Source organism: Dipodomys ordii, unplaced genomic scaffold (genome assembly GCF_000151885.1).
Source record: "Dipodomys ordii isolate 6190 unplaced genomic scaffold, Dord_2.0 Scaffold22, whole genome shotgun sequence".
In the NCBI taxonomy this organism is placed as follows: Eukaryota; Metazoa; Chordata; class Mammalia; order Rodentia; family Heteromyidae; genus Dipodomys; species Dipodomys ordii.
In genome coordinates, this window is record NW_012267238.1 from 2587598 (window position 1) to 2604518 (window position 16921).

Consider the following 16921-nt stretch of genomic DNA (forward strand, 5'->3'; position numbering starts at 1 on the left):
CGGCTTTTTTCTTTTTGCTTATGTGGTGCTGAGGAATCGAACCCAGGGCCTCATGCATGCAAGGCAAGTGCTCTACCACTGAGCCACCTTCCCAGCCCTCCCTGAGCTTCTTTCGCTTAAGGCTAGTGTCACAGATACAAAGGGCCCAAGTAACCAAGCCAATGAAAGAGCAGAAAAGAGTGTTTCAGGCAGAAGGAGGCCAGAGGCTTAGACAAAGAAGTACAGAGCAGCTCCAGTGCTCAGGCTGCATCTTTCCACGCTGCCTCACCTCTCCTCAACTCTCTCCATGCTGCCCTGAGCTCCTCTGGGATGTCTTCCCCATTCGGCATTAAAGAAGCTGGGGAGAGGTGGCCCTATTTGCCAAGGTCCAGGTCTAACCCAAGATCCAAGTCTGATCTCCCTAAAACCTCCCCCGGGGTCCTCAGTATCCTTGCCCATAGGATTTATAAGGCATGGATTTTCCCAAAGTTTTCCAATTTCAGGAGTGATAGCTTCATTCTTCAGATCACTGCTAGGGAAACAGACTCAGAGGAGAAAAATATCCTCCAGGCTGTGCTAACTTCTCAACCCAAAGCATTTCAGCAGAGCAATCACCTTCAACCAACAGAATCACCAATCACCAACAGAATCAGACCCAAATGAGAGGAAAGTTATCCAACTGGGAATTTGGCCCAAAGGATCAAATCAGTCACAATCTCAATCAGTAATTCAACCCCAATACCACAATGATCATTGAGTCACTGATCAATTCATCACCCTGCAATGGTGACAAGAGCACCTGGACCGCATGAAGGCTGAAATATACCAAACATCAAATGTACCACAGTATTGCTTTGCAGACATCACCTCTTACCTTCCCAACATCTGGGTGGGAATCACCATCTCCATTTTAGAGGTGCTGAAACTGAGATAAACAATGGGCTAAGGCCACAGAGCTAACATGTGTTCCTGACTCCAAAGTGTCAGGGAAACCAAACCTGCTGGTGACTGCAGGCTGTCTTGGTTAACTGGTGGCTATTACAGAGTGCACACTGAATTCAGTAGGGCTCAGCACACAGATGCTTCCTCTGAACAAAGTCCCTGACTCAATGACTAGACTCAGTAGCCTCAAAGACAGCTTTCCTGAAAGCCAGTACCACTAGGATCTATGCTGAGAGCCCTCTGAGAACCCTCCAGCTATCATACTGCCCTGCCAGGTCCAGATCCAGCCAAGCCTCCACCCAGAAACTCTGGTCTGTCTGTATGAGACAAGTTTCTGCCCTGCTATGTCCTGGCTGTGTGCCTTATGCTGGGCAAAGGACAGGAGTTCTACATCCCAGTGTCTTCATCTGTCAAACAAGAATGAAACATCCCTGGAAGTGGTACTGTAAGGATTAAAGGAGACTTCCTCATAAAGCCCTGAGCAGTGGGTGCCCTTCTCCTGCCCAGGCTGCAGGAGTCTCAAACCTCCCAGGCCCTGCTAATCCCTGAAGGTGAGATATACAATGACAATCTCCAAATGTCAAGATACCACAGGGAGTATGGGTAGACATGGGCGGGGGGGGGGGCGGGGAGGGGGGCGGGCGGGGTGCACAGTCCTCCATACCAGGGCCTGCATAGATCCACCCACTCCAACCTGCAGTCAAGCCCTGCTCTCACCATGCTGGACCATGAAAGGAAGGTCTGAGATGCACAGGCCAGCTAGGTACACTATTCAGAGGCCTAGTGTCCTCCCAGACACCCCATGATGTTGAGCTAAAGGAGCATCTGCCCTTTGACTCTGAGTTTCCAGGACCCTCCAAGATTCCCAAGGCCCTTCCCCTTCTTCCTTTCCCTAGGAGAAAAATTTCTGCTCCAGGGCACTGACATTAGAGGTTAGGGGGAAAGGGTGGAAGAAAGATATCTATGGATCCTGCCAAGACAGGTGGCTGAGACACAACTTCCTCCAGGTCTGCTCCAAATACTTCCCCAGAACTTTCCCTCAGTGGTTCCTTACCTGTTGTGTCTTCAAACTCGGGCCTGCTGCCACCTGTCCAGGAAGACTGTCCTGTTCCTAAGTTGTTTAGACTGGGCACACACCCATAGCATCTATTTTCCTGCAGTACCATAGCCCCTAGCTCATCTTGGCACATAGCAAGTACTCAACTGAGACTAGCTACCTGGATGGAGGGATGGAGACGTGAGCCAACAGAAAGGCTGTACCTGTGTGAGCTTCTGTAACTGAGGATGCTGGGATACTGGGCCATGCCTGTGGACCACAGCACAGATAAGAGCTTAGAGTATAAATTTCTCTCCTTGAGGGGATACCACTCTTACAAAGGGATGCAGGAATTGGGGTGTCTTAGAAATAGTAAAAGGCAGAGAGATTCTGGAATTTGCTTTATGATCTTTACTAGTTCTCTTAGTCAAAGAAAGGAAGATTAGCTAGACACAATTAGAGTGTCTATAATCCTAGCTCCTCAGGACACTGAGGCAGGAGGGTTATTTGAGCCTGGAAAAACACAGCAAGACTCCATCTCAAAAAATAAAAATATAGGGATGGGAAGGGTAAACAAAGGAGGAGGCTGCAATGCTTGGTAAGAAATGTACGCATTATCCTGCCCATGCAATTGTAACCCCTCTGTACAGTATTTTCACAAATAAAATAAAAAAAATATAAATAAATTTAATTCTTTAAAAACTAGGGCATCAATTTATACTTAGTAAACTAACAGGAATATAGAAAATACCCAGTGCTGTGAGGTTATGATAAAATTGTTCTCAGCCAGGTGCTGATGGCTTATGCGTAAAGTTCTAGCTATATATGAGACCAAGATCATTAGAATCTTGGTTTGAAACCAGCCTGGGCAGAGAAATCCACAGGACTCCATCTCCAAAATAACTAGCAAAACACCATGTGGAAGCATGGCTCAAGTTGTACAGCACCAGTTTTGCAAAGCAAGCAAGCTCAGGTCCTGAGTTCAAACACCACTCTTCCCCCCACACACACAAACCAGACATTCAGGGTTAGGCATGTAGCTCAGTGGTAGAATATGCTTAGTATATGCAAGCCCCAAATTCAATATTTAGCAATCCTCAAAAAAACAAAAACAAAACAAAGAATGTTACACAGTTGCAGAAAAAAATCAGTTCCACTTTTCTAGAAAACAATTTGGATGGAAATTTTGATCTATATATATAGGTTGCCCAGCCTAGCTCAAACTGTAATACTGTTTTGAGATCCTCAGTCTCAAGCACTAAGATCACAGGCATATGCCACCTACCTGGCTTTGGCAAATGTTTATAAAAAAAATCATAAAAATGTGTCATTCAAGTCAGTTCCAAGAACCCCTTGACTCATAATTTATACTCAAGAAATAGTAAAATAAGAAAAAAAAAAGTTCTGCTACACTATTCATGGATATATTATTGCATTCATAATTAGAAAATTATATTAAGAACCACCTGGACCACCAGTATCTGTAGGCCAGGTTGGGGTCAGAATGACACATCATCCTAATGATGGCTGCTGAGTTACCAAGGGCAGTGCCCCCTCCAAAGGCAGGGGTCATAATAGAGGCAGCTTTGTACCCTCAGAACCTAGAACAGGCATAGTGGGAGCAGCTTCCAGAAGTGTTTATAAAATAATAACTCCAGCAGTCTGAGATCTACAGATGCAAACTTAAAAGCAGGAATGGAGGCATGGCTCAAGTGGTAGAACACTAGTTTAGCAAGTAAAAGTCCCTTAATATTAATCCCAGTACTGTAAAACAAACAAACAAACATAAAACTATGTACTGGAGCTGGGAATGTGGCTTAGTAGTAAAGTGCTTATTGAGCAAGCATGAAGTCCTGGGTTCAATTCCTCAGCACCACATAAACAGTGCTCACCTTAAGCAAAAAGAAGCTCAGGGACAGTGCCCAGGCCCTGAGTTCAAGCCCCAGGACTGGCAAAAAATAAAAATATAAACAAAAACAAAAAAACATCTATGTACAGTTGGGAGCTGGTGGCTCACATCTGTAATCCTAGCAACTCAGGAGGCTGAAATCTGAGGATTAAGGTTCAAAGCTACCCAAGGAGCAAAGCCTGTGTGACTCTTAGCTTCAATTAACAACCAAAAAAGCCAGAAGTGGAGCTATAGCTCAAGTGGTAGAGCACTAGCCTGGAGCAAAAAAGCTCAGGAACAGTGCCGAGGCCCTGAGTTTAAGTCCCATGACTAGTACCAAAGCAAAAAAAAAAAAGCCAAAATAACTATATACAAATTATCTGAAAGAAACTGGAAGTAACTAAGTAGAAGTTTCTAATCAGGGAAGGATGGCTCTAGGTAATTTATTACTTATTTATTTAATGCATTTTTTTCCTTTTTTTTTCTTTTGGTCAGTCGTAGAGCCTGAACTCTGGGCCTGGGCGCTGTCCCTCAGCTCTTCAGCTCAAGGCTAGCGCTCTACCACTTGAGCCACAGCACCACTTCCGGCTTTTTCTGCTTATGTGGTGCTGAGGAATTGAACCGAGGGCCTCATGCATGCAAGGCAAGCACTCTACCACTGAGTCACCTTCCCAGCCCTTAATGCATTTTTTTTGTGTGTGTGCTGGGACAGAAGGGCCTAGGCACTGTCCCTGAGCTTCTTTTGCTCAAGGCTAGGGCTCTACCACTTGAGCCACAGTGCCACTTCTGGCTTTTTCTGAGTAGTTTATTGGACATGAGTGTCACAGACTTTCCTGCCTAGACTGGCTTCAAACTTCTATTCTCAGATCTCAGCCTCCTGAGTAGCTAGGATTACAGGTATGAGCCATCAGTGCCTGGCTTTATTTTTTTATTTAGGAGACAGAGGTCTCACTATGTAGTCCAGACTGGCCTGAAACACCTGAGCTCAAGAAATCCTCTGAGGGGCTGGGAAGGTAGCTTAGTGGTAGAGTGCTTGCCTTGCATGCTCAAGGCCCTGGATTCAATTCCTCAGCACCACATAAGCAAAAAGAAAAAATCTGGAAGTGGCGCTGTGGTTCAAGTGGTAGAGCGCTAGCCTTGAGCTGAAGAGCTGAGGGACAGCGCCCAGGCCCAGAGTTCAGGCCCTACAACCGGACCCAAAAAAAAAAAAAAAAAATCCTCTGATTTCAGCCTCCCTAGTAACAGAGAGCACAGGCACAGACCTGGACTCTCAGTTTTGGATTCCCATTACTGTTGCTACAACACATATTATACAAGATATAAAAAATACACTTTTACCAGGCTTGGTGAGAACCATTATTATACTAGCACTCAAGAGGCTGAGACTAGAAGAGTGTGAGTTTAAAGGTATTCTGGGCTACATAAGAAGTCCCTGTCTTTAAATACACACATGCACAGATGCACATACTTTTCTAATTAAAAGTGCTGCCTAAGCCAGGCACTGGTGGCTTATGCTGGTAATCCTAGCCACACAGGAGTCTGAGATTTGAGGATTGAGGTTCAAAGCCAGCCTGGGAAGGAAATTCTGAGACTCTTATCTCCACTTTTTTTTTTTTTGGGGGGGGGTCCGGTCGTGGGGCCTGAACTCTGGGCCTGGGCGTTGTCCCTCAGCTCTTCAGCTCAAGGCTAACACTCTACCACTTGGAGCCACAGCGCCACTTCCGGCTTTTTGCTTATGTGGTGCTGAGGAATCGAACCCAGGTCCTCGAGCATGCAAGGCAAGTGCTCTATCACTGAGCCACCTTCCCAGCCCTCTTATCTCCACTTTTAACCACTAAAAATCTGCAAGTAGATCTGTGGCTCACGTGGTAGAATAATAGCCTTGAGCAAAAAAGCTCAGGGACAATGCCTATTCCTAAATTCAAGTTCCAGGCCCAGCACATACATAACAGAAAAATGTTTTCTAAATCCCCAAGTCCTTGTTTCCTAGACCTGAAAGCCTAGGTTCAGCACAGAGAGACCCTGACACTACTTGCACAGACAGCCAGGTAAAAGAAATGTCTGCTGCAGAGTCTGCTGCCACTGAGTTGTGCCCAAGGTTAGCATTGTGCTGGGAGTGGGAGCCAGAGGGGACACAGTTAAAGCAGAATTGCACAAGCGAGGACAGCCCTGTAAGCTCACAGCAGGGACAGAAGGAAGAAGAGCTGCAGGTTCAGGAAGAGGCATCAAAGCTGAGTCCTTAAGGATGGCCAGGAGAGCAAGTGGCAGCCAAATGGAAGAGGGGCAAGAGGCTTCTGGCAGAATGGCTGGCACATGTCTGGAAACTAGAAACGGCCACTGGTCAGGGGAAGGAGGTAGTGTACACAGCTACACAGGTAACCTGAGTGTCTGTGAATGAACAAAAATAAGGTGGAAACAGAGCTGTCCCTTGGGCATGCCAAACCGTTCATTCATTCATCCGTTCACTCATCCATTCAGCAAGTGTTAATGGGTGCCAGCTCTGTGCCAGGCTCTGTGCTATGATAGGGGTTTGACAGCTTCATCAAATTTCATTACCTGGGAGGAGGAAGGGTTACATCCCTTAGTAAACAGGGGCTCAGAATCAGCCAGGAACCAATATGACCCAAAATCTTCCCGGGAGTCTGTTCCCCTAGAACCAAGAAGGTTGAGCCATCCCCTAGCCAGACAAGGACTACACCTGAGGCACCCATGAAAAGGCTTTTAGGGCAGGACAGAATGGCTTTGCCTGGGAGTCACGGCGTGGAAGGACAGAGTGCATGTGCTGTGAGCTCAATTCAAGGTCTTGTTCCTGAACCCTTGGCTCAGTATTCCCACCTACAAAATGTCCAGACAGTTTCTATGGCCCTCTCTTCTGAAGGGAAGGGGATCTGGAGTAGAAATCCTGCCACGTCTCTCCAAGCAGAGCTCCTAGAGGAGACCAGCAGGGCCCTTCTGCTGCTCTACATCCAGAGCTGAATGACTCATTCCTGCTCTGCCATGATCTTTCCCTCCCTCCAGTCTCCAGGAGCCTCTCTGAATCAGGCAGCAGGCCCCAGCTCTAGCAGTGATGAACATCCAACTTTGCCCACAGAAGCTGACCTGCCTCTGGTCCACCTGCCTCCTCATGCTGCCCTAGGGAAGGAGTAGGGAGTCAGATAGAGGAGGGAGAGCTGAGAGAGGCAGAATGGAGAATCTAGAAGAAAACCTGGGGGTGGAGGAACCAGTGAGACCAGTCAGGGGCAGACCTAACACTGGATATCAATATAGATGGGGGATACCTCCCAAGGCTTCAGGGACCACAGTGAGTGATGTCCCCCCCTCCAAAGATCAAGCAAGCGAATGACTTCATCCTCAGCAGCCTCTTAGGCATCACACGCTGGAAAGCCCTCAGGCCTCTGAGCTCTCTTTGTACAGTGCACTATAGTCTCTTTTTCCCATGCCTTTTTCTTTCCTTTCCCATACCTAGAACCTTGGCATGGCTCTCTGGACTCATCCTGTCCATTAGTTCCCTGCAACCAGGGAGCTTCTTAAAACCCAGAGCTAATCATAACACTGCCAGCTTGAAAGTCCACTCTCCCTACCCTCCATCCCTCAAGATAAAGTCCAAACTCCAAAATTTCCTCCCCTTGCCCCCTGGCTCTGCATCTCTCTTCCTTCAGCCTCAGCCCTGCACCTGGAAAGCCTACCTCACTGAGTAACTCACAAACTTAGAGTGTTTCCTGTCTCCTGCCTGGCCCTTGGCGCCCATCCAACATCTCCTGGTGAAGCTCCTTTCCCCACCACCATGCAGACTGTCACTGGTCTCCCTCAGCCTAAATCTCTGTCTCAGTACTTCTCGCAAGGGGCAGCCTCTGTCTTCATTTATCTCTGCACCAGGCTCAGGTCTCTTGGGAGCAAGGCCCAAGTCTAATTCATCTCCAGGTCCCATCACCAGTGCAGTGTCTGGTACAGTAGTTAGAAGGCATAAAGGAAAGGAGAGGAGTGTAGACATTAGAGCAGATAGGAAGCACACCCAAAAAGGAGACCTTGAAACTCAGAGATAGGCCCAGAGGCTAGAAGGAGAGAACATGGCAGAGCCAGAGCTAAGCCCAGGGGGTGGAGCTGCCAGGAGACAGCTGAGGAGACATAATTGGATCATAGACAACTCTGCTCCTGCAGTGAGGGGGTGTGACTCACATACACAGAGTAACGCTAGACACAGAAACAGTCTCACACTCAGGCACAGACACAACCACAGGCACACCTGATGCCTTCAATATGGACTGACTGAGCCTTGTCAGGTACCTGCTCAGGGATGCTAAATAGGCAGGAAAAGAGGGGATGAGGTGGGCTGGGAAGGTGGCTCAGTGGTAGAGTACTTGCCTTGCATGCCTGAGGCCCTGGGTTCCATTCCTCAGCATCACATAAGCAAAAAGAAAAAGCCAGAAGTGGCGCTGTGGCTCAAGTGGTAGAGCGCTAGCCTTGAGCTGAAGAGCTGAGGGATAGCGCCCAGGCCCAGAGTTCAGGCACCATGACCGGACCCCCCCAAAAAAAGAGGGAATGAGGAACCTGGTACCTGCCAATGGGGAACTCAGTCTAGCCAGCTGAAGGTGTCACACACCATCACATACACAACCACCCAGGATCAATGCCACACACAGAAAACTAGACCTGGAATCTCCTACTCCCATCACACTATCCTGTCCTTATAACATACATATAACCACCATCTGGTTGCTTCTTTAATTGTTTGTTTCTGTTTTGCGTGGCTCCCCCCCCCCCCATCAGATGTAAATCCAATGACTGCAGTATCTGATCTGTGTGGTTTGGTGCTAAATTCCTGGATGTGACAATGCTTGGCATATGGTATATTCCCAATAATGTGTACATGAATGACTGACTGAGTGAATGTTGAAGAAATATAAGAGAGATCCATCCCTCTGGCTATCAGGCCTCTGCTTGAAGACTTCTAGGTCCTGGGAGATCTGAAAGGGTCCAAAGACAGATGAGTTGAGTGTGTCTAGGAGATTGTGAAAGGGGGATCTCAGGGAACCAGTGACAGATGGACACAGTGACATGAAAGCTAAAAAATGAGCCGGGTGCCGGTGGCTGACACCTGTAATCCTAGCTACTCAGGAGGCTGAGATCTAAGGATCCTGGTTCAAAGCCAGCCCGGGCAGAAAATTCCATGAGACTCTTATCTCCAATAAACCACTCAGAAAACTGGAAGCGGCGCTGGGGCTCAAGTGGTAGAGAGCACTTCCTTGAGCTGGAGAGCTCCCAGGCCTAGAGTTCGAGCCTCACAACGGACAAAAAAAAAAAAAAAAAGCTAAAAAAATGAGACTGAGTGGTCAAGGCATCACAGGGGAGACTGAGGTAGGAGTCACCCTCTACTTCTATATATGCAGATTTTGTTCATTAGCTCCAAGACATAAGAATCCTAGATAAATATCCAGGATGGAGCATATCTACCCCTATAGGGAGCATAGGTAGAGAGGCAGGAAGGCAGTAGTATGCTAAAGCCCCAGGAAAGAATGCCAACTGCCATGGGGCTCCATTTAGTGATGGGTAAGAGGAGTCTGTATTTGGCATGAGGCTCTCCATGACTGTATTTCTGAATCTCTGAGGGCTCCAGAACATGCAGGACAGCCTGAGCATTGTAGGGGTAGGGGAGAGTGGCATAAAAAGCACCCAGGGGAGTGGGGACACTTCTAGCCGGACTCCTGGTTCAAGTTGCTTTGCTGAATCACCTGTTGCGGGAATAGCAATCATTTGTCCAGGTCCGTGGTAAAGGTGTGCAGTGTGGTGAGGGCTGGAATAGGTTTCCATCCCCATCTATACTTGGTGGCAACCTGGCACCCAAGCTTATGGCCACTGCCCCTTCGGGAACAATCTGGAGCAGCCTGTCCAAGGCCCCAGATCCCCATGAGTGTCAGCCTCAGGGGTCATTGTGCCTACAGCTTTGGCTCCAAGTGGTCCAGCCAGGCATGGAGACAGGCAAAAGAAGAAAGAAAACCCAGCTGTCTCCAGTACTCACTCCTTTCTCTCATCTCTTGAAACTTTAAAGACTCTCAGCTGGAAACTGAGCTGAGGCTCGTTAAAGTTTAAAAGCCACAGCCTGGGGAGCTGAGTGTGGAGGGCCCAGAGCCAGACAGGGGACTGAGGGCTCCCCACAGCACTGGGGTCCTCCACCCATTCCCAAGGTAGACCCAGGGGGCTGTACATCCCTACCATCTTACAGCCCAAGCACCACACCTCACAATTTGCACACTGCATAGTTTGATGGAATCAGCTTGACAGCTCTTCCTAAATTTCTCTGGATGTGGCTCCTTAGTGTGATTCCCTACAGCCTCTGCTTTGCTGTAGGCTCACAAAGGCATGTTCCCCAACCATCTTTGTCTAAGACTTCGGTACCCCAAGTCTTTCAAACTCTTCAATTTGCCCCGGGGCTCTGATTTTGTCTTCTAATCCCCTCCTGCCCCTAAACTCAACCACCCACAGCTCTTCAAATGCCTCAGAGCCGGCACACTGCTGTTTCTCTATAAGGAACACTCTGGATCTAGATGCCGTTAGACTTGTACTCCTTCTTCTCCACCCAGTTCCGAAGGAATCCCTGGAGTCTCCTCTGTGAAACCTTCCTTGGCCCCCATAGTTGGCAAGATTAGATGCCCCTTCTGGGTTTCCATGGCTCCTGTGATAGCACCCACCTGAGAGCTCCCTGATGGTAAGGTCTGATTCCTTGCTATCTCCTACCTTGAGCACAAAGTCAGGCAGAGAGAGGCTATCAGGGTGCTTACTGAACAAATGAAAGAACAAATGAAGTCCTGGAAGGCAGGCCTGCCAGAATTACTACCCATGTTTAACAGATGAGGAAGCTGAGCCTAAGATGGGGCAGCATTCAAATCTTGTGCTTTTTTCTTTTTCTTGTTTTGCCAGCCCTGGGGCTTAAACACAGAGCCTGAGCTCTGTCCCTGAGCCTCTCAGTGCTCAAGGCTAGCACAAGCCACAGCACCACTCGGCCTTTTTCTGTTTATGAGGTACTAAGAAATAGAACCCAGAGCTTCATGCATGCTAGGCATGCATTGTACAGTAAGCCACATTCCCAGCCCTTTTGTGTGTGTGCGCGCGCGCGCATGTACGTGTGTGCTCGTGCAGGCGCTAGCCTTGGGGCTTGAATTCAGGGCTTGGGCTCTGTCTTTTGCTCAAGGCTAGCACTCTATCACTTGAGCCACAGTGCCACTTCAACTTGTTCTGAGTAGTGTATTAGATGTAAGAGTCTCATAGACTTTCCTGGTCCGGCTGGCTTTAAACTTCGATTTTCAGATCTCAGCCTCCTGAATAGCTAGTATTACAGGTGTTAGCCACCAGCGCCTAGCTCTGTGCTCTTTTTCTTTCATTTTATTTTTTTTGCTGAACCTGGAGCTTGAACTCAGGACCTGGGCACAGTCCCTGAGCTTTTTTTGCTCAAGGTTCATACCCTACCACTTGAGCAACAGCTCCACTTCCAGCTTTTTGGTGGTTATTTGGAGATAAGAGTCTCATGGACTTTCCTGCCTAGGCTGGCCTTGAGCCACAATCCTCAGATCTCAGCCTCCTGAGTAGCTAGGATTATAGGTGTAAGCCACTAGTGCCTGGCCTCAGAGCCTATACTCCTCCCATATCTTCATATCCAATGATATGATATGCCAGGAAGGCCTCCCCAACAACCCCGGTCACCTCTGACCTTTCTGGAGTCTGAGCTCTATAGTCTGGACTCTAACCACCAGAAGTGTACTTGCTCTCTAGGAGCCTGGTACCCAGGACAGCTATGGAACCCCTTCTTCTGGTTGTCCCCATTGTCAAGTCTGAGCTAGAGCCAGGATAGGAGTCTTTAGGGCCTAATCTTGGATTCAAGTGCCCATCTAGGAGCCTCCTTGCTGAAACACTATTATGGCTTTTGCCATCTGTCCTTACCCTGTACCCATCGGTGCAATCCTCCTCTGTTCTTGGTTAAGGTTAAGACAGTCTCTAGAAACCACCATAGTCTCTAGAAAACTATCCAACACTTTCCTGTTAGAAATAGGGAAACTGAGTCCCAGAGGGAACAAAGGCCAAGCCAGGATCAGAACTGACTCAGTTCGAGGCTGTGAACACGGACTAACTCCCACCCCGTCACCACAGATAAGAAAACAGACCCAGAAGGGTGAAGTGACCCCCAAGGTCACATAGTGAGGACTGGGCTCTCACCCAGCTCGGTCCACTCCAGGATGCCCTCCCACAATGACACAGCACAGGGAGACAAGGACAGACAGTGAAACTCCATGGGGTCCTAGGTACAAAAGGTCCAAACTGTGCTAATAACAAGGCCAAAGTGTTGAGAGAACTCAGCCCTGGTGGCCCAAGGTCCTGTTTTCTCATCCAGCTCCAGCTACTTCTAGCTGTTTACCTTGCACAAGTAAACTCTTGCTCTGAGCCTCACTTTCTATGTCTACCACATGGGGCTAATGAGTGCCACCACCCTAAAGGTCAGTTGCAAAGAATTCAGAAGATGCCCTGGCTTTGCCCCCATTTTCCAAGAAAACTTTTGAGTCTATTAAAGAGTGGGAAGGGAAAAAATAAATTTAAAAAAAAAAAAAAGAGTGGGAAGGGGCCAGACGCCGGTGGCTCACACCTGTAATCCTAGCTACTCAGGAGGCTGAGATCTCAGGATCGAGGTTCAAAGCCAGCCTGGGCAGGAAAGTCCATGAGACTCATCTCCAATAAACCACTAGAAAACCGGAAGTGGCACTGTGGCTCAAGTGGTAGAGCGCTTGCCTTGAGCTGAAGAGCACAGGCCAGCGCTCAGGCCCAGAGTTCAAGCCCCACTAATGAACAGAAAAAAAAAAAAGAAGAAGAAAAAAAGAACGGGAAGGGCCCTCAGACATTACTGAGAATGTCACAGGGGCAGGGGTAGAGAATGAGCTTTTGAGGGGTAAGAGGGAGTAAGATCTAAGCACTGGTGTGGCAGCCTGGAATACAGGGGTCCTGTGGTGCAGGGCAAGTGGATAGTGAGAAAGGGTTGGACAGAGTTCCTAGAGCTTCTGCCAAAGGGGAAGAAGAAGGGCTGTGGGAGAGAAAGTCAGATGAGACAGGTCTCCATTGCTCAGCTTCCTTCCACAAGAGAATCACCAGGTTTTCAGTCATACTGTAGTCCCCTAAGAGACTTCCTACACCTGTTCTACCCCCAACCCCCCTCAAGGCTCCTGCCATCCCAGCCTACTCCTGTCTCAGTGGGCTGCCAATGAACCTATGTTGTGTGCAATTGTCAGGGGCCACCTGGAATTATCTGTCTCATCTCAACCAAGATCTGAAAACTGAGGAAGGAATCAGGTCTTTGCCTTTGCTTCTCACATGGTAAGCCACACATAGCGATGGGTATGCAGCAGATCAGGAGACCTCAGCATATGGTATCCAGGGCAGAGCTGGGCAGGCCATGTCATATGGTATCCATCCTCCTGTTCCTCATCTTTCTCATGGGCTCTGGCACAGGCACTGAGTTCAGATGTCTTTGGAATTAGGGGGGCCCAATGGCAGGTGGACAGGCAACCCAGAGCGGGCAGGATGTGCCCAGGTCACACACAACAGAAAGGACACCACATGCAGGGCTGTATTCCAACTGGCTCTGGTTGAATGACACATTTGCCATGTGTCACCCCACTAATGGCACTATGGGGAAGAAGGCCTGGATTTGGGGAGGCCTGGGTTCAGGTTCTAAGCTGTCCTTTGCTTTGTACCCAGAATTCATATTTACTTTCAGGAGGCAGTCTCTATCTCCTGTCCAGAGCATAGTGCAGGCCCGAGGCCAAGCCAGGCTGGGGGCCAGAAGGGAGGGAAAAGGTTGGAGATGGCTGCCAACAGCCCCTTTGCTTTGTCGTGGTTCTGACTGCTAAGCCCAGAACCACGGAGGCTTCCAGGGACTTCTGGAGAAAATGTAAGAAGAGGAGGAGGGAATCAATCAGGTAAATAAGTAGGTGGACCTCTCCCCCCAGTCACAAGCACAAAGTATTTTTTGGAGCAGGATGGAGGGGAGGGAAGGGGAGAGAAAGGGGCAGAAGTTGAACAAACATCTGGGACTCTGCCTTTGACCTGTTCTATGACCTTGGCAAGCCACTCCCCCTTGTGGGCTTCAGTTTTGTCATCCATCAAACAAGAATAGGATGATAAGAACATCAAGTTCTTCATGCCTTCAAAGCTTTATTGATGGGGTTAAAGGCCACAATGTTGCCTAAGGATGTGTACCCATGCAGAGAGGGACAGGAACTTTGGAGCCAGGAGCCAGGCTTGCCTGGGTTCTATCCACTCTTGCCTGAGCTGCTGTGTGACCTTAGGCAAGTACTATCACTTCTCTCTACCTCAGTTTCTTTGTCTGAAACAAGAGAGACAAGCCAACTTTAGCCCAGGATTGGCTGGAAGGTAAATTAGATGATTGGGAGAAAATGCTTGGCTCGGAGCAAGTGCTTTTAGGAGAAATCAGATTAGCTTCCAGGCACCTGAGAGTCCTGGAATCATAGGACAGGAAGCTCAGAGGTCTCTACCCATCTCCCAGAATTCTATCTACTATGTTGAGAGGCCCAGGTCTAGGAATCTTGCTCCTAGTGATGTCCATAGCCTAACTCCTTCCTGTGCCTAGGGTTTGCTCACCTCCTCTACTATGGCATCAGTATAAAAGTAAATGCTAGGGTGAGAATTAGAAGGCTAACTCATTTAGGCCCTAGGTCTGCTTTTTGGAGGTTTAGATATGTCACTGGCTGTGCCCTGACCCTCAGTATACTCATCAGTACACCAAGTGAGGGGAGAGGCTTTATGTGGGGTGACCTGGCACTAGCCTCTACTTGGCCTAAGAGAAAGGGAAGTTGTGGTCCTGGTTGTTGCGGGGGGAGGAGGTATACACTCTGCCCAGAAGCCCATATACCCCAGGAGTTTCTTCAAGTTCCCTTTATCCCAAGTCAGACCCCCTCTCACAGGGGTCTGCAGCAGCCTGGTCCCCTACATTGGCCAACTCCCATCATGGGCTGGATTGGGCTTATTCATTAACCAAGCCAGATGGAGAAGGCAGCTCTGCCCTGTTGACAGAGGGTGGAAGCAAGTTCCCCTTTCCTCCCCTTGGAGAGCCAACCCCATGGGAGAAACTACACTTCCTAACCCCTTGCCAGCCTTAAGTCTTTCTCCAGTCACAGCCAAGCTCATTGCTCACCTTCCATTCACTTTGTTCCTTATCCAACAACATTCCTTCCCTATTGGACATTATGAGGAAGAAAAGACCTGTCCCCTGGGCTCAAGCTGGAACTATCAACTGCTTTTCCCTTCTCTGCTGCTGGGGTTCAGACACAGGTTAGGCCTCAGAGAAGCTCAGGCTCAAAGGCCTCTGCTGAGCCTGGGCAGAGACCCAGCGGGGGAGTTGTACATGTCAACCTAGAGTCAGATAGCTGGGATACAGACAAAGAGACACAGAGGGGGATGGGGAAGGCAGAAAGAGCAGGCTAGACCATTTGGGGATAGACAGACAAAGCTGTAAATGATTAAGGCAAAATGAGATGGAAAGGCACGGGGTCAGAGGGGAAAGGTCAGAGACCCAGGATCCTGGTGTGAGGCCAGCATGTCCAAGTTAAGTCAGAAACCAAGCCCCAGGCAGGAGACTCTAAGGAGTCCAGTGTCCTGGGCCTCTGGAAATAGAAATGCATCCCCTATCCCCTATTCCCCTTCAATGCTCCAGGAGGACAGCATAAGCAGGAGAGGGCGGCTAGGGGACAGACTTCTTCAGGAATCTTCTACCCTTGAAATGTGGCACTCCCAGCAATGCCAGATGTGTCATGGCCAGCGATTGAGATCCCTAGACCAGAGGCTTCACCAGCCTTCGTGCCATCAAACGCTGTACCTGCCCTGTCATGCCTGAGAGAGGAGATGGCTGTGAGGGGCTGATATCATCTGCAACTACTCCCTAAGCTGGCTTTCCTTGACCCCAGGTTGCCTGCTTACCCCAAGCCTGGCCCAGTGTGAGGTTAGCAACATCGAAGCCCTTCCCTTGAGTTATCTGCCAGTTTTGACTGAGCCCCTGCTGGAGACTTGGAGATACTGGAAACTTGGAAATAGGGGAACTGTTGGGGAGGGAAGGGAAGAACACGGGACTTGGCAGGAGAAATCAGCTCTCTGGCACCGAAGGGTGCAGAGTCAGGTAGGAGTCAGGCAGAGAATCAAGAATTAGGGAGAAAAAGGCATCCGTCCAGTCTCTGCCTGAGTTGACTCAAGTCAAGGGGCTAGGTGGATGAGTTAAGTATAGAGGTTCTGGTGGAAGCCTCCCCTCCCCAAACAGACAGAGGCATGACTTGGTTCAGCTGAAGAGCCAGATGAGTCACATTTCCTCCCCCCAGGCCTCAGTTGGCCCATCTGTGTGATGGGGGCTTGGCTCAGCAGCCCTCTCTGGACCCAGAGCACCCCCGCCCCAGGTGGCTGGAGGTATCACCAGAGGCAGTCCGGTGCAGTGGCCGCCGCCGCCGCCGCCGCAGGTGCAGTAGAGCAACCCTACCTTGATCTTGTGCAGAGTCCGATCCATCTCCACAGCCTGCACCCACACTGACACGCCGGCCTTGCTGTAGGTCAGGTTCCAGCCCACCTCGGCCTCACACTCGGACCGGAAGCTCTGGAAGTCCTGGTCGTCCGGCACTTGGACACTTTCTCGGCCCAGGACTGGTCGAGGCCCTGGGGACTCTGTGGAGGCTGCAGGCTTCTCCATGGGGAGCGCGGTGAGGCCCGGGGCCCTGGTCCCAGTCCGGTTTTCCTGGGTCCTCGGCCGAGACTCCGACAACGTCGACGCGGCTGCAGCAGATGCTGACGCCACCTTCCTGGGACCTGCAAGACCGGTTTGGGGACGCGAGTCAGAGCGCCGGGGGGCGCGGGTGGGGCCGCCCGGGGTCCCCGGACTAGTGGAAAACTCGAGCAAGATAAGGGCTGTCCCCACACCCCCCGGGCCACCGCGGACGGGGACGGGGCAGTCTCCGGGGCCACCCCTCAAGGGGCGACCCCACACTTCCCGGGGTGGGGGGGCTGCGGGTCGGGTGCAGGTGGCCCGCGGGGACCCCGTC

At 49.8% G+C, this 16921-nt stretch overlaps 1 protein-coding gene across 1 annotated transcript in view; it reads right to left on the reverse strand.

The window, feature by feature from the left end:
• Positions 1 to 16695, reverse strand: part of Stard10 (StAR-related lipid transfer (START) domain containing 10) — a 28639-nt gene extending 11944 nt beyond the window's left edge. Inside the window, exon 1 of the mRNA XM_013014208.1 lies at positions 16366 to 16695. Within this exon, the coding sequence (XP_012869662.1) occupies positions 16366 to 16572 (207 nt within the window). The 5' untranslated portion in view covers positions 16573 to 16695. The remainder of the gene's footprint in view (positions 1 to 16365) is intronic.
• Between the last annotated feature and the right edge of the window lie 226 nt (positions 16696 to 16921).